Source organism: Rattus norvegicus, chromosome X (assembly GCF_036323735.1).
Source record: "Rattus norvegicus strain BN/NHsdMcwi chromosome X, GRCr8, whole genome shotgun sequence".
In the NCBI taxonomy this organism is placed as follows: Eukaryota; Metazoa; Chordata; class Mammalia; order Rodentia; family Muridae; genus Rattus; species Rattus norvegicus.
In genome coordinates this window covers 96,761,097-96,783,948 of record NC_086039.1, presented here as the reverse complement: position 1 = coordinate 96,783,948, position 22,852 = coordinate 96,761,097, and the positions used below count along the sequence as shown (strand labels likewise).

The 22,852-nt window shown below is 37.1% G+C and overlaps 1 protein-coding gene across 6 annotated transcripts in view; it reads right to left on the bottom strand.

Moving 5' to 3' along the window:
• The window catches only part of Diaph2 (diaphanous-related formin 2), an 827,546-nt gene that overhangs the window by 744,132 nt on the left and 60,562 nt on the right, over positions 1-22,852 (bottom strand). For 5 of the 6 annotated variants that reach the window (XM_039100253.2, XM_063280011.1, XM_063280012.1 and 2 more), the window contains one exon: positions 2,628-2,732. In XM_039100253.2, coding sequence (XP_038956181.1) covers positions 2,628-2,732 — 105 coding nt within the window. Of the gene's footprint in view, positions 1-2,627; positions 2,733-22,852 lie in introns of those variants that run through there. The other variant, XM_039100254.2, reaches the window with a different exon arrangement.

Genomic DNA, 22,852 nt, shown 5'->3' with positions numbered 1-22,852 from the left:
CAAAATTAATGATGCACAATCAGATTTGTTTGTTTTAGAAACAGGTGCTGACACATAGCTGCTGCATGTGGCATCATCAGCTCTTAATGCCCTTTCCTAGGAACACGATGGCTCTTTCTCAGAGCTCACAGTTTCATTGTTTAAATTCCATATAAAAGGACAAAAGTGGTTAGTTAAAGAGAAAAACCAAATTTTACACTCCAATTTAACTATCGTCCTCCTATATCTTACATACGGCTATGGAACATTTTCCCACTTTACCACTGGTTTTGCCTTCAGATGAGAACTCTGATTACTTATAAAGCCTTTTTAGAACACGATAGGTACCATTATATCTGCATTAAATGAGGAAACATCTTTTAATGAGTATATCAATATGTAATGAAAACGTAAAAGTGTACAAGGCAGGCAAAGCATAGTTAATGCCTAATGAAAGTCAGACAGCAGGGCAGGAACCTAAGCTCCACACAGGCCAACAACCACACATTCAGTGATAATTGGTGCAAAATTGGCTGTCATGATGATGAACAGGTAAAAGCATTGTCTCGTACTGAATATTGTTACTCAGTGAACAGCAGCCCTCTTATCTTTAAAAGCAAATTAAATAAACAATTTTCATAGTTTTAATGGCAGAAAACAGTACTAATGAATGTTTCTCCAAGGTGAGAAAGCTTTAAAACATGCTTGTCAGCCAGTTCTCTTCCATCAAAATATTTGGCTCATAAAAAATAATAGGAAAAATCTACAGTCTTGGAATTTTTGTGAAGGAAGAAGAGCTAACAAGCATGCTAAATGAGATAAAGGGTATCAAAACAGTAGAACTAATATTGTGGATACCTGAAATGGAAAATTTCATGTCTTATAACACTCCATTTATATCATTTGAATGAAGAAGTTAAAATAGGCTCTTATCCACCATCTTCCCTTCCCCCACCTTCCTGTATCTCCTAAGCTGTCTCCAGTGCTAAGGACAAAATCCAAAGCCTTAATAGCTTAGACAGATGCAGTTAATGCTATGCTACTGCCTCAGCCAAATTTTCTTTCATTTCAATATGAAAATGAGCATAAGATTTAAAACTGTACATTTCTTTCATCAGTTCAAGGAAACACAGCATGAACATAAATTAAAATATGCTGTGCATAGATAATAAGTCATTATCTGAAGGTCAAGGAATGGGAACATCATATAATCTTCATTATAGTCAGTCCCACTTACCCAAACAATATCAACAAATAAGCCAGAGATGCTAACAAATCCCATCATTAAAGCACCACATGATTAGTCATATATTATCTCCACTTTGTACTCAGATCTAGTTATATAGATTTGCCAGTATTCGTGCCTTTTAGGCATGGAAAAAACAACACTGAATATATATGCCTTACATTTCCTAAAGCTTTTTAATGGGAACAATAACTTGAGTGCAAAAATGAGAAGAGATTCATCAGAATTTCAAAGTAAAAACCCTATGCATCACCTAATTCTATTGAAAGCAATGCTCATGGCAAATTTCACTTATCACTTGAAACATATTTCAGCCTTTGGATACCGGAACCAAATTAAAAAACATGCTGTTAACTCTGCTTTGGCATAGCGGTGATGCATTATGTTTAAATAGTTTAGCATTCAGACTTAGCTTGCCTAAAGTACAATATAAAATCAATGGAATTGCAAAATTCAATATTTGCTATAGGAATTACCGTACTAAAAAGTATGAATGAGATAGTCAAATAATGTTAGGATATACTTTTACCATAAAGGACATTTTCTTTAGTGGTCAATGGTTTAAACTGAAAATACTTTGTTTTAAATGCATGCATAAAATAACAATGAATTCATATACCTACATTTAAATTGTGCATATGTATAAAAACATGTATATGTATATATAGTTATATATATATTGATTTTATAAAATCTGTCATCGAAAGCACTTTTAAAAAATACAAAATATAACTTTTGCCATATTTAAAGTATATTTTTCTATAAAAAAAAATCAAACCTGAAGATTACTTTTCAAACAACCCTAGAAGGATAACAAAATGAATCAATTAAATCCATTAAAGCAGTACGTTTTTCTTATAGACAATAAAGTCTTTCCATGAATCATGTGTTTAGGCTTTGAAATTTATACAGATTTGATTAAAGTTCCTGGTGTATATTTTCCTGTACATTAAGATGAGCTTTACCACATCAAATATAAGGCAGCTAACTAACAGTTTGCATTCAAAGCAAAACCAAATATGAAAAAAGGCCAAAAATCACATGCATCAAATTAAACGTATATGTAGCTGTCTACATTTTCTCCCTTCAACCTTGAAATTCTCATATAACAATGTATATAATAAGCAGAATGACAACAAACTACTGCCAAATTTAAGTAAGGGCAGGAAGCCTCTGCCCTGAAATTCATTGAATTCTGTCAAGAGACTTCCATATCGGTCTCTTTTTAATAATAATGGATCTCTCATGTCTAAGGAATAGTTAAGTACTGAGAGAGATATGCAAAATATGTGTGTGTGTGTACCCAAAAATTGGTAATATGACTGCACTGAGGTAAGAATGTGAAAAGCTGAGTTTTTTTTTCTTACTTTCAAGTAAACAGCTGGGAAGTGTCTTTACTTACAGATTTGGCAGTAGCAGAAATATACTGGACAACCATCTCACGCTTGGTGGTAAAATCCTTGTCTCGCAAAGGAGCCTTCTTTTCTTCATTAAGGTTCATATCCTCCTGTTAGAAAGAACATGTACTATGAGGATGGATGGATTACTGCTTAATTGCTTCAAAAGTGATTGATGCAATTAATATTTAACAACAAATTTTTTAGACAGTTCATTATTTCACACTAGAGATACCATTATTATGTTTGTATTTCACACATATTTGTGACTTATATTTCTATTTAGCTAAACACTAAGAAAAAAGAAAAACATTTTTAAGCTAGGCTACAGAATAATTTGGTAGATTATAACAGATATGTATTAAACAGTCCTTGCAAAGCCATTCATTTATCTCGACAGCAAATCACATACATACACACACACACACACACACACACACACACACACACAAAATTACTCTTTAGACTATGCTTCCAAGAATTACTGTTATCCATGAAAACAAATGACAAATTTAAGAGTATATATATAATATATAGACATAAATATATGCATTTACATATATAATGCACCAAAGAAAGTCTCAGAAAGTTGCTATATATTACTAAGAAAAAAGGTAAAATAGCTGAATATATATATATGTGTATATATATATATACATACATACATACAGAGAGGGAGAATGTGAATTATGAAGAATGAGAAAAATTTAACAGCTGAAGAGCAGTTAAAAGATTTTATAAAAATCGAACAAGAATGTGATTGGGGATTTAGCTCAGTGGTAGAGCGCTTGCCTAGGAAGCGCAAGGCCCTGGGTTTGGTCCCCAGCTCCGAAAAAAAGAACCAAAAAAAAAAAAATCAAACAAGAATACCCTTGGGAGGAAATAGGGAGGCAAAGTTCAGAACAGAGGCAGAAGGAACACCCATTCAGAGCCTGCCCCACTTGTGGCCCATACATATACAGCCACCAAACTAGATAAGATGGATGAAGCAAAGAAGTGCAGGCTGACAGGAACCTGATGTAGATCTCTCCTGAGAGACACAGCCAGAATACAGCAAATACAGAGGCGAATGCCAGCAGCAAACCACTGATCTGAGAACAGGACCCCTGTTGAAGGAATCAGAGAAAGGACTGGAAGAGCTTGAAGGGGCTCGAGACCCCAAAAGTACAACAATGCCAAGCAACCAGAGCTTCCAGGCACTAAGCCACTACCTAAAGACTATACATGGACTGACCCTGGACTCTGACCTCATAGGTAGCAATGAATATCCTAGTAAGAGCACCAGTGGAAGGGAAGCCCTTGGTCCTGCCAAGACTGAACCCCCAGTGAACGGGATTCTTTGGGGAGGGCTGTAATGGGGGGGAGGATGGGGAGGGGAACACCCATATAGAAGGGGAGGGCGAGGGGTTAGGGGGATGTTGGCCTGGAAACCAGGAAAGGGAATAACAATTGAAATGTAAATAAGAAATACTCATTTTAATAAAAATGGAGGGGAAAAAAAGATTCCCATAGTCAACTGTCATTTTTGGCTGACAAATGTCACTTAGGCCTGCCTTCTACACATTAATGCTTGCATCCACACATTGTTGGTTTCACATAAAAATTAGTTTATAAAAACTGCATTTGTCTACAACCCTCAAAGATAATTTCAGTATAGACCTGTGGCTTTAGTCTTCACCAATAAAAGGCATTTATAAAAGGTATGGACTCAGAAAAAAACTATGTGAAGAAATATGCCTTGTCCAGGTCATCCATCTTGTTGGTATTGGGGGGAACAGAGATGATGTAGATAAGATAAGGAACCGATGGCAGCAGCCACCATTTTTTTTTTAACTTAGACAGACCAATTGGTTCTGGAGTGGCAACAGCTCCTTAATTGGACTATATTTCACAATGCAGCTCTGCAAGCAATTCCTATAAAGCCATCAGGAGCCTGTTGCTGCAACATTCTTGAGTGAAGAGCACTAATATCTCTTAATATTTATTCTACTTTTAAAAACCCAGAACAGGTATTCTTATGTTAAAAAAGTGAGATACTGAAGCATTTCAACTGTCAAACTAAAGTAGATGGTAGCTGGATTGAAGAAAATTACCTTAAGAACCAAGCAAATATTTTTTGAAGTCTGAATTCTCTAACGCCAAAATATATACCCCAGCTTCAATCTATGCTCAGGTAACATCACTCAGAATCTATCTCGCCCACTCTCAAATATTCTGAGGCTTCATCTTCATCACAAAATAGCATATATCTATTCACTTGACCTTGGATTTTAGGATGTAGTTACTGTTGCATGTAATATTTTGTTTCATACTCCCCACTGTGTTTTACATGATGCTGTTCCCTCTTCCACATCTCTTTCAATGATGCACTGCCTCCTACTAAATCCACTTTTGTCCAGTCGTTACACTTTAAAACAATGCTTACTGACTAAGCCTGCTACAGGATTTCCCACAATGCCTCACTGTTAAATGGAAACCTTCATCCTGTTCTTCCATATTACTTATATTAATACTTTGTCATACAACGATCTCTCTAAAACTCTAAGGAAGTGGTCCTCAACCTTTCTAGCACTACAAAAGTTTAATACATTACCTCACATTGGGATTGCGGCAACCCCCAACTCTAAAATTATTTCATTACTACTTTGCAATTTTGCTGTTGTTATATATCATAATGAAAATATCTCATAAGCAGGATATCTGATATGTAACCCCTGAAAGTGTCACAACTCAGGCATTCAGAAACAATTCTCTAAGACAACCAAAAGCAGGAATTAATCTCGGCAATCCCCAGAAAGAACGATCCTGGTCCCTGGAATACAGTAAACACTTAGTGAATATTTTTTGAGCCTTCTTTCTTGATATTAAAGAACCAAATTTTGAGAATTTTTCTTTAAATACTGTAAATTCCTTCAGAATCCTTGACTTTTTTTCACTTACGAAATGGCTGCTTACATTAGTTAGGAATGAGTAGCATTCATATGAACAGAAGAGTCTATAATGACTCATTTTATTCCTATAGAAATAAAAACATACTACTAATTATGCAGCTGATACTTCCAAATCATTAACTCCAGCTTCATAATACAATAATAAAACTAAATAGAGCAATACTCGTAACTCAATATTAACACTAAAGAACATAATTGAATATGAAACTATTTCTAAACGGAGTTCTTTCCCTGGTAAGAACACAAAACAAGTTTTAAGCATATTTCATATTTGTTTAATATGTTCACATTATATGAGGAATATAGTGTAAAGAAGAATGCTAAAGTCTAAATAAACTTACAATAGTTTTCAATTAAGCCATAATTATAAACATCATCTCTTTCCCGTGTTCACATCTCATATTTATCTTTCTAGAAACATTCCTTTATTTCATAAAATGTTGTTTGGTGTGTGTGTGTGTGTGTGTGTGTGTGTGTGTGTGTGTGTGTACATGTGTGTTCATTTCATTTAGGTGATGGGGCTTTAATCCGGAAACTTATAGACATACAGAACATGCTATAACACTAAATTATACATATAACCCCAAACACTGTACCACTAAAGTTATTAAGGAGTAACTATGTAAGAATAAGTCAGATGAGAAGACTAGAAGTTCTACCAGCTAAATTTTATTTCATTGAACCTTTCATTCATTCTTTCTTATCCTGATATGGTGTTCTTGCCTTTCTCTACCTCCAAAATCCTAGGCTAAGGAGATACGCACCTTTAAGAAAAATGAATTAATAGCACTGTAGTGTTTTAAAATACAGCAGTACCAACAATGGATTTAATTATTGTTGATGCTTTGTGTTTTTAAAATTAGTGAAATTTTATGTTTATTCATTTATATATTTAATATAATTGTATATGTATTTATAATTTAAATAAATAATTTTCAAAGTTGTTTGGTTGGTAGGTAAGTTTGAGTTTGGTTGTATTCTGTTTTATTGATATAGGATATTGATATGTAGGCCAGGGTAGCTTAAAAATCATAATTCTTCTGCTTCAACCTCTCAGGTATACAACCCTATACCCAGAACTTTATTTTCTGTTCCATAATTTTATCTGCTTTCAAAAAGTAAAGCAAAGGTTGAGGATTTAGCTCAGAGGTAGAGCGCTTGCCTAGCAAGCCCAAGGCCCTGGGTTCGGTCCCCAGCTCCGAGAAAAAAAAAAAAAAGTAAAGCAAAAAATTCAATATAATGTTTTTCAGGTAGAAAAAAGTCAAAAAAGATAAAGTAGAAAGATAGTATTTCTGAATTTAGAATGAAGCTTAAAAAGGCATACTACTGAGTATTAATAAGTTTAGCACACAACTTCATTATATTTTGTGTTCACGATCTGATCAGAGGCCTCCACTGAAGATCATATATTTTAATATAAGAAAATGTAACTAGTAGTTTCACTGTCTCTTATTTGTTAATTGTGAACACAATCTTCAAATGATGTTTCTAGAGTGCAAACATTACACAAAAGGTCCACTGGAGTTGACAAATCGGAGTCATTCAAAAGATTAAAGAAAATTACTTTTTCTTATTTTATGTATATTTGTGATTGGCTCCCAGGGACTAAACCACTGACCAAAGAGTACACAGGGGATAGCCATGTCTCCAGCTGTACATGTAGCAGAGGAGTGCCTTATCTGGCATCACTGTTAGGGGAGTCCATTGATCCTGTGGAGGCTTGATGACCTAGGATAGGGGAAAGCTAGGTCACTGAGGCAGGAGTTGGGGAGCAGGTGGGGGAATACCCTCATAGAGGCAGGGGGATAGAGGAGGGGATAGGGAGCTTGTGGGGAGGAAACTAGGAAGGAGGATAACATTTGAAATGTAAATAAGTAAAATAACCAATAAAAATATTTTTTTAAGAAAGATTAAAGAAGATAAGCTTTACTAACACATAACCAAGAACACACACTAGATGAGTGCCGGGATCCATATATTTAAATGGTGCATGAAGTTGCTTAAGGGAGCACTGTGATATTGAGAGTGAATATTTATTCAACTTGCAAGTCCTCCTGCAATACACTACAGTTAATGTTAGGTATATTTATGGATTATGTTATCTAGTTTCAACAAATAAACCCTAGAAAATGGAAGCACAACTCTAAATGATCCTATACACACACCAGATTGAGGATAAAAGGATAATTTCAATGTGAGCACAAGGGAACAAGAAAATGGGTGCCTGTTCTTTCCCTTCATAATTCTATTTCATTATCACATCATAAAAATAACAAAAATCTAACTCTAATATGCTGTCTCCACAGGATGAAAATAATTAAAGTAATCATGCAAAATATAGTTAAAAATAAATCATGATGATGACCCCCCCTTATGTGGATATTATACTATAGAAAATTAGACAATTGTAAGTAAAGATCTACCTCGAATTAGCAGGTCATATAAATCCTAGAAGCCAGAGCAGTAAGACAGTAGAGTGTCTTCAATGATCTCAACAATAATCACAGTCACATGATCTCAATCCTGTACCTTAATGATACTTTATAAACTTAATAGCATGTTTTGGATTTTCATTAATACCATTTTTAAAAAGGCCCCACAGCAGCTAGAAAACACTTTGTAAAAGCAGCTGAAGAAATACATGCAAAAAATATATATAAAATGCCTTCCTTGTTAACACTATCAGAAGACACACAGAAATCATTGCAAAAAATGTGCTTAAGCAAGTATTAGGAAAATGACTGAAATGTAGGAGGATCACTATATAGTCGGATGCAATACCTATTTTATAAAATAACTTATAGTATTATTAAGTAGAATGTTTCAGTAAAGATAGTGTGTGTGTGTGTGTGTGTGTGTGTGTGTGTGTGTGTGTGTGTGTGTGCCATTTTTCTTTGAGTCACGAATAGAAAAATTTAACAGGGGAAATATATCTCCACAATAAAAACTGTAGTTAATAAGATGTTTTCTAGAAATCCCTCAAATAGGAAGGATTCCTGAACAAATTTACATGTGAGAAACTCAAACAGCATTGCAGGAAATATTTTAAACCAAAGTTCACACCTTAGGCGATATCTCACACCTCTAAACTGCAGAAGGAGGATCACAAGTTCAAGGCCACCCTCAGGTACATGATGAGTTTCCAATTAGTCTGGGCTATAGAGTAAGACTATTTCAAAAATATATGAAAAACAAAAACATTAAAGTATTTACACAATTTTGAAACAGGATAGGAACCAAATATAAAAATAGTTTCTTCCTAATCATCCTATGAAATGTATGTTTCCCCTTACTTGTGGTTCTGAGAAAAATATATATATAGTGTGTGTTTGTGTATATAAATATGTTTATTATATGAAAATATATATGTGATTGTCTTCAGGAACAAAATGACTAATGTTAGGGCAGGCAAAATTTAAAACAATCACTACTATGAATACTTGAAAAATACAGTTTAAGAATAAAGACTATATTTTTCTCTCTACAAACATGTGTCTGGTTATTAAAAGATAAAGAATTTTAAAACAGCTAAAAATTCAGCATGGTTTAGACATTTCCTTTTTAATTAAAAGGTGTTTTGTTAGAATGTAACTTCGTTTCAAAGGACTTCATGTGTAATACATATTGGCTGAGGCAACTTCCATATCAGTGTTCTGCTTGAGTTACTGTTAATTCTTTCTTCTGAGTGCTACATATTGTCTGAAGTAAACATCCATGAGGATGAGGATCTATATGTCAATGATATAGAAAAGAAAATAAAGAGTCCATGTCTCTAGTAGCATTAATTATAGACTCCCTCATTAAAGTGTATTTTTAAATCATTAATGTAAAAACATCAAAATGTAACACATCATATTACTTGGACAGCTGGCTATCATCAAAGGAGAAGAGAATTTACTTGTCCTGGTGAACCTTGTTTATATGGGCTTTGTACTCTATTTTATGCATGTGAGTGCTCTGCCAGAGTGTATGTGTGTGCACCACATGTGTGCCTCGTGCTTTCAGACATCAGAAGAGGATGTCAGTTCCCCTGAGTCAAGTGTTACAGATGGTTATATACCATCATGTAGGTGCTAGGAATTGAAACCAGGACCTCTGGAAGAGCACCCTGTGCCTTAACCACTGAGCCATCTCTCCAGCCCTGGATTTCAGCTTATTTGTCAGTTCTTTGTTTTAGCTATAAGATATCAAGCCAAACATTAAAAATAATATGAACTTGCAGATAAGCAGCCTAATTGTTGCCCATTTTAAAGACATCCATAAAAAAAATAAGGGCACAAAGTTAGCACCCAAGGAAAGCAATCATGAAAGCAAAGGCTTGGTCTGAAAAAATAAATTCATTGGAAAATCGCATTCATTCAAGTTTTTCTAAGTCTTAACTATTTCTTCATCTCATAACATACACAACATTAGTATATTCATATATAGTCATAGTTTCAGAATAGATATATTGAAGTTACTTGCAGAAATCTCTATATAGAGAGACATACAAATGAATTTATACACATGCATGTATTTCCATGCACACTATTTCCCAAGGAGGGGAAAAAATTCAAACAGCTTAGAGACAGTCCTAAGATTACAAAGCTTTTTTGTAATATGTAAGAACAAGACAATAAGTGTTTCAGGCTTTGCTTACTAGCCTCTGTCTTTCTTTTTATTTTTTTCTGGATTGCTTTGTTTCAGTTTGGTTTAATTTGGCGTGGTTTGGAATAAGTTTTTAAAGCAGGATTTCTGGATCCTGGGGTACACTTGACTTCTCTATAGGACAGACTAGCCTACATCAAAATTATTTTTTGCTGCAGTACAAAGACGACACAGAAAATAGACATAGCTATATTCAAGAAAATGTCATTTGTGGTCAAAGAAATTTGTATAACTTCCATGTGCCTTGAAATTAATCTTCTCTTTAACCATTTAAATAATAAAGCATGGGATCAGAGAAGTGGCTTTCCAGGGAACTGCACTGCTACTCAAAGCTTGCTGAACCGGATCCCAAAACCCATAGTGGGGGCACAGAGAAAACCAATTCTTGTAAACTGTCATCTGACCTCCGCATATTCACTGCTGCATGTATGCATTCTATGTCCAGTCATACACAAGACACACACACACACACACACACACACACACACACACACACACACACATCAGTAATAAAAATAAAGGAAAATATAAAACATAAAGCAAACACTGTTAGCTTGCAGGACATACAAAGTGAAGTCCTTCTGTGGGAAATAGCTTTAATATGTCTATGTCTTCGGCAACAACAAACTATCTAGCATTCTGGAGAGAGCTGGCAAATCATGACTCAAAACTTCTTTTAGCTATTTGTTCCTTCTACAACGCCACCTTATGTCCTTATATGTCATATGTCATCCTATCGGATCGGAACTTAGCTTCTTGATGGCTGGTGTTTTCTTTTAATGGATTCATCCTCTCTCTCTCTCTCTCTCTCTCTCTCTCTCTCTCTCTCTCTCTCTCTCTCTCTCTCTCTCTCTCTCTCTCTCTCTCTCTCCCGATTTTAAAACAGTGCCTAAGATATAAGTGCCCTTGGACTTTGCTGAATTACTTAAATTATGAGAATGGACTACCATTAAAAAAAAGACCAATAATAATTCAGAAGAGGACACTGGCTTTTCACATTTTATTCACATCTTCATCTGCGTCTTTGCTTAGCCCCAATGACAGGTTTGGGGGATTATATCCCCACTAAAGCAGCTGATCCACAGCCATCTTAGAACTAGGGAAGCTTTGCTTACCTTTACCTGTCTCCCTGACTGAACACTGTTCTCTTTAAGAGGAGGTAATACATTTAGCTCTAAACCTGCAGCCCATAGCATACCATCTAGCACATAACACAGAACAATTAATAATGGCTAAGATGTACTCACAATAAATGCAAACAAAGACATCTAATACATTTAAGCCATTAAACTTTTCAAGCATTTCTACATGCAGACCTAGAAGAGAAACAGCAGGCTGTGAACATGTCTCCAGGGGAAGTGAATTTGCAAACCTAGGTCTTTAACTTCCCCTCCTTCAATGCCTGTCTTCCTTCCTGTTCCCCTGTAAAACTTTTATGATAAAAATAATGGTAATTTTTTTAATGAAGCCAGATCCAGATTATTTTTTCATCTGTTTACTGAGTTCATGTTGCTGCCCCTTTACATGTTTTCCATATGATTCTTCATGGGGAAAATAAAATGTGTTATCTACAAAAAATCCTGGCATTGAGCATGGTCTAAAATATGGATTGAGGATGTAGGAAATTTAAATGTAAGCAGTAGGAATTGGACTGCCTAAACAATTTCTTAGAATCTAATCATTTCTGACAACTACTCCTTGGCTTTTTATAGATGTGAAGACCTAATTTACGAATAATGTATTTCGTGGTAACTTAACTTAATTAAACTTACTTATGCTGAGAGCACTCAAAGATTCTCAGCCAAGCTAACCAACTTCTAAAAACCTGGTGCTGAGTGAGAAAAAAAAAATCCCTTAATAGCAGTCAAGGGAATACAATATGCTTAGGATACAGTAGAGCACCTTGTGCCCAGAGGCCACTCTTCTGTGTAAATTAATGAAGAAAAAAAGGGAAAGAACAAGATTAAAGCTTTAGGATGAGCTGTGAGAATTCTAACAGGTGGAATACAAAATCAATAATTAAGCACTTATTACATATAACCATGACATCATTAAATTATGCCAAAGATGTAAAACATGACTACATAATTTAAAAATACTGTTTTGTAAAGAGTGTGCTTTCTATGAAAGAATCACCTAAGAATTCATATGTGAGACCTTTAAATCTGTCAGCAATAGCACTGGTACTAACATTTAGAAAGTCTAAGTTTGCTATATCAAATATCCAAATGTTTATAATATGAGAAGGGATTTATTGATGCACAGAGTAGATGTGAGAGTCCAGACACACTCATAATCTAAAGTAAAGGTGAGCCACTGTTTTTATACAGGATGTACCCTGGCTGGCCTTTAAATTCCTATATAGCCCAGGATGGTCTCATATTCACAAAGATCTACCTTTCTGGGGCTCCTACTACTAAAGGCATGTACTACCATGCCACCTAGTTCCTTCTATTAACTTCCCTCCCACCTAAGAGTTTTCATTCATTTCAAATAAATCAAGTGCTATATTGTGAGGTTCATTAGATAGACCTTATAAAAGTCTTTTTTCTGTTGTAATTTTAAACATAGTCTTCTACTGGCTACTATACTAAGAAATGCTGTTGGTACTTTTGATCCTCAAGCAAGAAGAGTGTCAATTATCAAAATGAGATAGATAAAGTTTAGCAGAGCTCTCCATTGTTGCTTTTCACTGTAAGTTTTTTAAAAACATGCTATTTCTCAAAAATATTAATCAATTGTATTTGAAATTGTAAGGTTAAAAAAGGAAATTGTAAGGTAATGTTTGTTGTTAATTAATCATCTAATGCAAACAAAGTTTGTGAAAGGTGTGCTATTTGATACAAGGGTATAAAAACATTGTACACCTAGGGTATATAACCCTAAAATCCAAACACACCATTATTCCAAACAGGATACATGGTTGTATGGTAGTTCTGAAAACAGCAAATATTGGCTAACACAAACACCAGAATAAAGGTAACATCAAGAGACTCTAGCAAGATCATCTTAGTAGCCATCAAATAGCACAAGAATATGTTTTACAATACTTGTAATGAGGACACTCAGAGTGAAGAAAACAAAGAAATTTTATTTCTGAGAGTTCAGTCACTTTTCCAAATCAACTATAATGATGTTACTTGCCAGTTTTCTATTATAAGACTGTTGGCCTTTGGTGAGGTTCTATGAGGTTCTATAATGCTCTTCCTCAGACACTTTACCTAATACCCTATGTTTCTCATAAAGGCTATTCCTATTATGATTATACTATTATGCACATAGCACTGTAACTGTTTTGCTGTTATCAGTTATTAAGACAGTATAACAAGGTAGCAAACTGATATGAAATGTTGGCAACTGAACAATGTTCAGGATTTAACTGATAAAGAAAAATGGGACCAAGGTTTATAGCATACTCACTAGAAAGATATGTACTCACTAAATACATTCATTTATATTCATTTTCCATTTCTAAGTAAGTTTTTCAATTAATATAAATCTATTTCCTATATACAATATAATGTTTTAAAAAATAATACATTGTTCAGTGACTATTTAAATTAATGTTGTAATGTCAACCAACCAGACTTCCGGAGCTCCCAGGGACTAAACCACCATCCCAAGAGTACACAAGGACAGACCTATGGCTCCATCTGCATATGTAGCAGAGGATGGCCTTGTTGGTCATTAATGGGAGAAGAGGCCCTTGGTCCTGTGAAGGATAATGTCCCAGTGTAGGGGAATGCCAGGGCAGGGAGGTGGGTGAGAGTGGGTGGGTGATTAGGTGGGTGTGTGAGTGGGTGTGGAGCACCCTCATAGAAGCAGGGGAGGATGCATTAGGGGGTTTATGGGCAGGAAACTGGGAAAAGGCATAAGATGTGAACTATAAATAAAAAATATCCAATAAAAAAGGAAGGTACAAAAATAAAATGAAATCATGTTGTGCAGAAAATACTTTATATTAAAACTTTACATTGTCAAGACAATATATTATTAATTATAGTTCTACTATATACAATAGATCTCTGTAACTTATGCCCTATAGCTAACCAAATCTTTTTTTTGGGGGGGGGAGAGGTTTATTGAACCTATCCTTCTATACTGTAGTCCATCATTTTTCTTATTGCATATATTACTTTATTTACATTTCGAATGATATTCCCTTTCCCAGTTTCCTGTCCATAAGCCCCCTATCCCCTCCGCCTCCCCCATAAGTGTTCCCCACCCCCATCCACCCCCCTTACCAACACGCACCCCCTGGCATTCCCCTGCACTGGGGGTCCAAACCTTTAAATCCTCTGGAGATTATTTCCCTATTCTTCCCCCAACTACACCAACCCCTCTGTTATACTTACTTTATTTATTTATTTATTTATTTATTTATTTATTTATTTATTGTAACTTTCTTTTTTTATCTTTATTAACTTGAGTATTTCTTATTTACATTTCAATTGTTATTCCCCTTCCTGGTTTCCAGGTCAACATCCCCCTAACCACTCCCCCTCCCCTTCTATATGGGTGTTCCCCTCCCCATCCTCCCCACATTACCGCCCTCCCCCCAACAGTCACGTTCACTGGGGGTTCAGTCTTGGCAGGACCAAGGGCTTCCCCTTCCACTGGTGCTCTTACTAGGATATTCATTGCTACCTATGAGGTTGGAGCCCAGAGTCAGTCCATGTATAGTCTTTGGGTAGTGGCTTAGTCCCTGGAAGCTCTGGTTGGTTGGCACTGTTGTTCATAAGGGGTATCGAGCCCCTTCAAGCTCTTCCAGTCCTTTCTCTGATTCCTTCAACAGGGGTCCCGTTCTCAGATCAGTGGTTTGCTGCTGGCATTCACCTATGTATTTGCTGTATTCTGGCTGTGTCTCTCAGGAGAGATCTACATCCGGTTCCTGTCAAATTGCACTTCTTTGCTTCATCCATCTTATCTAGTTTGGTGGCTGTATATGTATAGGCCACATGTGGGGCAGGCTCTGAATGGGTGTTCCTTCTGCCTCTGTTCTAAACCTTGCCTCCCTATTCCCTCCCAAGGGTATTCTTGTTCCCCTTTTAAAGAAGAAGTGAAGCATTAGCATTTTGTCATCCTTCTTGAGTTTCATGTGTTCTGTGCATCTAGGGTAATTCAAGCATTTGGGCTAATAACTACTTATCAATGAGTGCATACCATGTGTAAGTGGGGAAGCATCTCGAACACATGGGTACTGGAGAAAATTTCCTGAACAAAACACCATGCTTATGCTCTAAGATCAAGAATCGACAAATGGGATCTCATAAAACTGCAAAGCTTCTGTAAGGCAAAGGACACTGTTGTTAGGACAAAACGGCAACCAACAGATTGGGAAAAGATCTTTACCAATCCAACAACTGATAGAGGGCTTATATCCAAAATATACAAAGAACTCAAGAAGTTAGACTGCAGGGAGACAAATAACCCTATTAAAAATGGGGTTCAGAGCTAAACAAAGAATTCACAGCTGAGGAATGCCGAATGGCTGAGAAACACCTAAAGAAATGTTCAACATCTTTAGTCATAAGGGAAATGCAAATCAAAACAACCCTGAGATTTCACCTCATACCAGTGAGAATGGCTAAGATCAAAAACTCAGGGGACAACAGATGCTGGCGAGGATGTGGAGAAAGAGGAACACTCCTCCATTGTTGGTGGGATTGCAGACTGGTACAACCATTCTGGAAATCAGTCTGGACGTTCCTCAGAAAATTGGACATTGAACTATAGTTAGTTTTTAATTGTCAATTTCTTACAATGTAGATTCTCCTGGAAAGAAGGAACCTATGTTGAAGGATTGAGCCAATAGGACTGGCTTGTAATGACCTCTGAGAAAAACTGTCTTGACATCAGGCAGCACAACTGATTTATAATGAAAACTGGGGGCAGAATCTGAGGAGGTAAAAAGGAATGGAAACAACTTGTATATGCAAATAGAAGAATATGAACATGGAAAAAAAACATGTTAACAAGAAGCAAAAATATCCAATTAGTACAGAATCTAAAAGCAAGACACCTGTGGTGGGAGACACTCATAAATGTTCCCTTCTGATCCTTTCATTTTTTTTTCAGTAAATTAGGCAACAAAGTCACTGGGAAAATTACACAGAAAAGTTCTCAGATTTCCACAGCAAAGAGATGAAATAGTCAGCAAAGTCCATATGTGTAAGAACAGTAGAGACATTTAAATTAAGTAAAGCAGAGGTTCTTTTTTTTTCCAATCATTTATTTATTAACTTTACGTTCTGGTCACTGCTCCACCCCATCCCTATCTTTTTTTTTTTTTTTTTTTATTAACTTGAGTATTTCTTATATACATTTCGAGTGTTATTCCCTTTCCCGGTTTCCGGGCAAACATCCCCCTCCCCCCTCCCCTTCCTTATGGGTGTTCCCCTCCCAACCCTCCCCCCATTGCCGCCCTCCCCCCATAGACTAGTTCACTGGCGGTTCAGTCTTAGCAGGACCCAGGGCTTCCCCTTCCACTGGTGCTCTTACTAGGATATTCATTGCTACCTATGGGGTCAGAGTCCAGGGTCAGTCCATGTATAGACTTTAGGTAGTGGCTTAGTCCCTGGAAGCTCTGGTTGCTTGGCATTGTTGTACTTTTGGGGTCTCGAGCCCCTTCAAGCTCTTCCAGTTCTTTCTCTGATTCCTTCAATAGGGGACCTATTCTCAGTTCAGTGGTTTGCTGCTGGCATTCGCCTCTGTATTTGCTGTATTCTGGCTGTGTCTCTCAGGAGCGATCTACATCCGGCTCCTGTCGGTCTGCACTTCTTTGCTTCATCCATCTTGTCTAATTGGGTGGCTGTATATGTATGGGCCACATGTGGGGCAGGCTCTGAATGGGTGTTCCTTCAGTCTCTGTTTTAATCTTTGCCTCTCCCTTCCCTGCCAAGGGTATTCTTTTTCCTCATTTAAAGAAGGAGTGAAGCATTCACATTTTGATCATCTGTCTTGAGTTTCGTTTGTTCTAGGGATTAGGGTAATTCAAGCATTTGGGCTAATAGCCACTTATCAATGAGTGCATACCATGTATGTCTTTCTGTGATTGGGTTAGCTCACTCAGGATGATATTTTCCAGTTCCAACCATTTGCCTACGAATTTCATAAAGTCGTTGTTTTTGATAGCTGAGTAATATTCCATTGTGTAGATGTACCACATTTTCTGTATCCATTCCTCTGTTGAAGGGCATCTGGGTTCTTTCCATTTTCTGGCTATTATAAATAAGGCTGCGATGAACATAGTGGAGCACGTGTCTCTTTTATATGTTGAGGCATCTTTTGGGTATATGCCCAAGAGAGGTATAGCTGGATCCTCAGGCAGTTCAATGTCCAATTTTCTGAGGAACCTCCAGACTGATTTCCAGAATGGTTTTACCAGTCTGCAATCCCACCAACAATGGAGGAGTGTTCCTCTTTCTCCACATCCTCGCCAGCATCTGCTGTCACCTGAGTTTTTGATCTTAGCCAATCGCACTGGTGTGAGGTGAAATCTCAGGGTTGTTTTGATTTGCATTTCCCTTATGACTAAAGATGTTGAACATTTCTTTAGGTGTTTCTCAGCCATTCGGCATTCCTCAGCTGTGAATTCTTTGTTTAGCTCTGAACCCCATTTTTTAATAGGGTTATTTGTTTCCCTGCGGTCTAACTTCTTGAGTTCTTTGTATATTTTGGATATAAGGCCTCCATCTGTTGTAGGATTGGTAAAGATCTTTTCCCAATCTGTTGGTTGCCGTTTTGTCCTAACCACAGTGTCCTTTGCCTTACAGAAGCTTTGCAGTTTTATGAGATCCCATTTGTCGATTCTTGATCTTAGAGCATAAGCCATTGGTTTTTTGTTCAGGAAATTTTTTCCAGTGCCCATGTGTTCCAGATGCTTCCCTAGTTTTTCTTCTATTAATTTGAGTGTGTCTGGTTTCATGTGGAGGTCCTTGATCCACTTGGACTTAAGCTTTGTACAGGGTGATAAGGATGGATCGATCTGCATTCTTCTACATGTTGCCCTCCAGTTGAACCAGCACCATTTGCTGAAAATGCTATCTTTTTCCCATTGGATGGTTTTGGCTCCTTTGTCAAAAATCAAGTGACCATAGGTGTGTGGGTTCATTTCTGGGTCTTCAATTCTATTCCATTGGTCTATCTGTCTGTCTCTGTACCAATACCATGCAGTTTTTATCACTATTGCTCTGTAATACTGCTTGAGTTCAGGGATAGTGATTCCCCCTGAAGTCCTTTTATTGTTGAGGATAGCTTTAGCTATCCTGGGTTTTTTGTTATTCCAGATGAATTTGCAAATTGTTCTGTCTAACTCTTTGAAGAATTGGATTGGTATTTTGATGGGGATTGCATTGAATCTGTAGATTGCTTTTGGTAAAATGGCCATTTTTACTATATTAATCCTGCCAATCCATGAGCATGGGAGATCTTTCCATCTTCTGAGGTCTTCTTCAATTTCTTTCCTCAGTGTCTTGAAGTTCTTATTGTACAGATCTTTTACTTGCTTGGTTAAAGTCACACCGAGGTACTTTATATTATTTGGGTCTATTATGAAGGGTGTCGTTTCCCTAATTTCTTTCTCGGCTTGTTTCTCTTTTGTATAGAGGAAGGCAACTGATTTATTTGAGTTAATTTTATACCCAGCCACTTTGCTGAAGTTGTTTATCAGCTTTAGTAGTTCTCTGGTGGAACCTTTGGGATCACTTAAATATACTATCATGTCATCTGCAAATAGTGATATTTTGACCTCTTCTTTTCCGATCTGTATCCCTTTGATCTACTTTTGTTGTCTGATTGCTCTGGCTAGAACTTCAAGATCTATATTGAATAAGTAGGGAGAGAGTGGGCAGCCTTGTCTAGTCCCTGATTTTAGTGGGATTGCTTCAAGTTTCTCTCCATTTAGTTTAATGTTAGCAACTGGTTTGCTGTATATGGCTTTTACTATGTTTAGGTATGGGCCTTGAATTCCTACTCTTTCCAGGACTTTTATCATGAAGGGGTGTTGAATTTTGTCAAATGCTTTCTCAGCATCTAATGAAATGATCATGTGGTTCTGTTCTTTCAGTTTGTTTATATAATGGATCACGTTGATGGTTTTCCGTATATTAAACCATCCCTGCATGCCTGGGATGAAGCCTACTTGATCATGGTGGATGATTGTTTTGATGTGCTCTTGAATTCGGTTTGCCAGAATTTTATTGAATATTTTTGCGTCGATATTCATAAGGGAAATTGGTCTGAAGTTCTCTTTCTTTGTTGTGTCTTTGTGTGGTTTAGGTATAAGAGTAATTGTGGCTTCGTAGAAGGAATTCGGTAGGGCTCCATCTGTTTCAATTTTGTGGAATAGTTTGGATAATATTGGTATGAGGTCTTCTATGAAGGTTTGATAGAATTCTGCACTAAACCCGTCTGGACCTGGGCTCTTTTTGGTTGGGAGACCTTTAATGACTGCTTCTATTTCCTTAGGAGTTATGGGGTTGTTTAACTGGTTTATCTGTTCCTGATTTAACTTCGATACCTGGTATCTGTCTAGGAAATTGTCCATTTCCTGAAGATTTTCAAATTTTGTTGAATATAGGTTTTTATAGTAAGATCTGATGATTTTTTGAATTTCCTCTGAATCTGTAGTTATGTCTCCCTTTTCATTTCTGATTTTGTTAATTTGGACACACTCTCTGTGTCCTCTCGTCAGTCTGGCTAAGGGTTTATCTATCTTGTTGATTTTCTCAAAGAACCAACTTTTGGTTCTGTTGATTCTTTCTATGGTCCTTTTTGTTTCTACTTGGTTGATTTCGGCTCTGAGTTTGATTATTTCCTGCCTTCTACTCCTCCTGGGTGTATTTGCTTCTTTTTGTTCTAGAGCTTTTAGGTGTGCTGTCAAGCTGCTGACATATGCTCTTTCCTGTTTCTTTCTGCAGGCACTCAGCGCTATGAGTTTTCCTCTTAGCACAGCTTTCATTGTGTCCCATAAGTTTGAGTATGTTGTATCTTCATTTTCATTAAATTCTAAAAAGTTTTTAATTTCTTTCTTTATTTCTTCCTTGACCAGGTTATCATTGAGTAGACCATTGTTCAATTTCCACGTATATGTGGGCATTCTTCCCTTATTGTTATTGAAGACCAGTTTTAGGCCGTGGTGGTCCGATAGCACGCATGGGATTATTTCTATCTTTTTTTTTTTTTTTTTTTTTTATTAACTTGAGTATTTCTTATATACATTTCGAGTGTTATTCCCTTTCCCGGTTTCCGGGCAAACATCCCCCTCCCCCCTCCCCTTCCTTATGGGTGTTCCCGTCCCAACCCTCCCACCATTGCCGCCCTCCCCCCATAGACTAGTTCACTGGGGGTTCAGTCTTAGCAGGACCCAGGGCTTCCCCTTCCACTGGTGCTCTTACTAGGATATTCATTGCTACCTATGGGGTCAGAGTCCAAGGTCAGTCCATGTATAGTCTTTAGGTAGTGGCTTAGTCCCTGGAAGCTCTGGTTGCTTGGCATTGTTGTACTTTTGGGGTCTCGAGCCCCTTCAAGCTCTTCCAGTTCTTTCTCTGATTCCTTCAATAGGGGACCTATTCTCAGTTCAGTGGTTTGCTGCTGGCATTCGCCTCTGTATTTGCTGTATTCTGGCTGTGTCTCTCAGGAGCGATCTACATCCGGCTCCTGTCGGTCTGCACTTCTTTGCTTCATCCATCTAGTCCAATTGGGTGGCTGTATATGTATGGGCCAAATGTGGGACAGGCTCTGAATGGGTGTTCCTTCAGTCTCTGTTTTAATCTTTGCCTCTCCCTTCCCTGCCAAGGGTATTCTTTTTCCTCATTTAAAGAAGGAGTGAAGCATTCACATTTTGATCATCCGTCTTGAGTTTCGTTTGTTCTAGGGATCTAGGGTAATTCAAGCATTTGGGCTAATAGCCACTTATCAATGAGTGCATACCATGTATGTCTTTCTGTGATTGGGTTAGTTCACTCAGGATGATATTTTCCAGTTCCAACCATTTGCCTACGAATTTCATAAACTCGTTGTTTTTGATAGCTGAGTAGTATTCCATTGTGTAGATGTACCACATTTTCTGTATCCATTCCTCTGTTGAAGGGCATCTGGGTTCTTTCCATTTTCTGGCTATTATAAATAAGGCTGCGATGAACATAGTGGAGCACGTGTCTCTTTTATATGTTGAGGCATCTTTTGGGTATATGCCCAAGAGAGGTATAGCTGGATCCTCAGGCAGTTCAATGTCCAATTTTCTGAGGAACCTCCAGACTGATTTCCAGAATGGTTTTACCAGTCTGCAATCCCACCAACAATGGAGGAGTGTTCCTCTTTCTCCACAACCTCGCCAGCATCTGCTGTCACCTGAGTTTTTGATCTTAGCCAATCGCACTGGTGTGAGGTGAAATCTCAGGGTTGTTTTGATTTGCATTTCCCTTATGACTAAAGATGTTGAACATTTCTTTAGGTGTTTCTCAGCCATTCGGCATTCCTCAGCTGTGAATTCTTTGTTTAGCTCTCAACCCCATTTTTTAATAGGGTTATTTGTTTCCCTGCGGTCTAACTTCTTGAGTTCTTTGTATATTTTGGATATAAGGCCTCTATCTGTTGTAGGATTGGTAAAGATCTTTTCCCAATCTGTTGGTTGCCGTTTTGTCCTAACCACAGTGTCCTTTGCCTTACAGAAGCTTTGCAGTTTTATGAGATCCCATTTGTCGATTCTTGATCTTAGAGCATAAGCCATTGGTGTTTTGTTCAGGAAATTTTTTCCAGTGCCCATGTGTTCCAGATGCTTCCCTAGTTTTTCTTCTATTAGTTTGAGTGTGTCTGGTTTGATGTGGAGGTCCTTGATCCACTTGGACTTAAGCTTTGTACAGGGTGATAAGCATGGATCGATCTGCATTCTTCTACATGTTGCCCTCCAGTTGAACCAGCACCATTTGCTGAAAATGCTATCTTTTTTCCATTGGATGGTTTTGGCTCCTTTGTCAAAAATCAAGTGACCATAGGTGTGTGGGTTCATTTCTGGGTCTTCAATTCTATTCCATTGGTCTATCTGTCTGTCTCTGTACCAATACCATGCAGTTTTTATCACTATTGCTCTGTAATACTGCTTGAGTTCAGGGATAGTGATTCCCCCTGAAGTCCTTTTATTGTTGAGGATAGCTTTAGCTATCCTGGGTTTTTTGTTATTCCAGATGAATTTGCAAATTGTTCTGTCTAACTCTTTGAAGAATTGGATTGGTATTTTGATGGGGATTGCATTGAATCTGTAGATTGCTTTTGGTAAAATGGCCATTTTTACTATATTAATCCTGCCAATCCATGAGCATGGGAGATCTTTCCATCTTCTGAGGTCTTCTTCAATTTCTTTCTTCAGTGTCTTGAAGTTCTTATTGTACAGATCTTTTACTTGCTTGGTTAAAGTCACACCGAGGTACTTTATATTATTTGGGTCTATTATGAAGGGTGTCGTTTCCCTAATTTCTTTCTCGGCTTGTTTCTCTTTTGTATAGAGGAAGGCAACTGATTTATTTGAGTTAATTTTATACCCAGCCACTTTGCTGAAGTTGTTTATCAGCTTTAGTAGTTCTCTGGTGGAACTTTTGGGATTACTTAAATATACTATCATATCATCTGCAAAT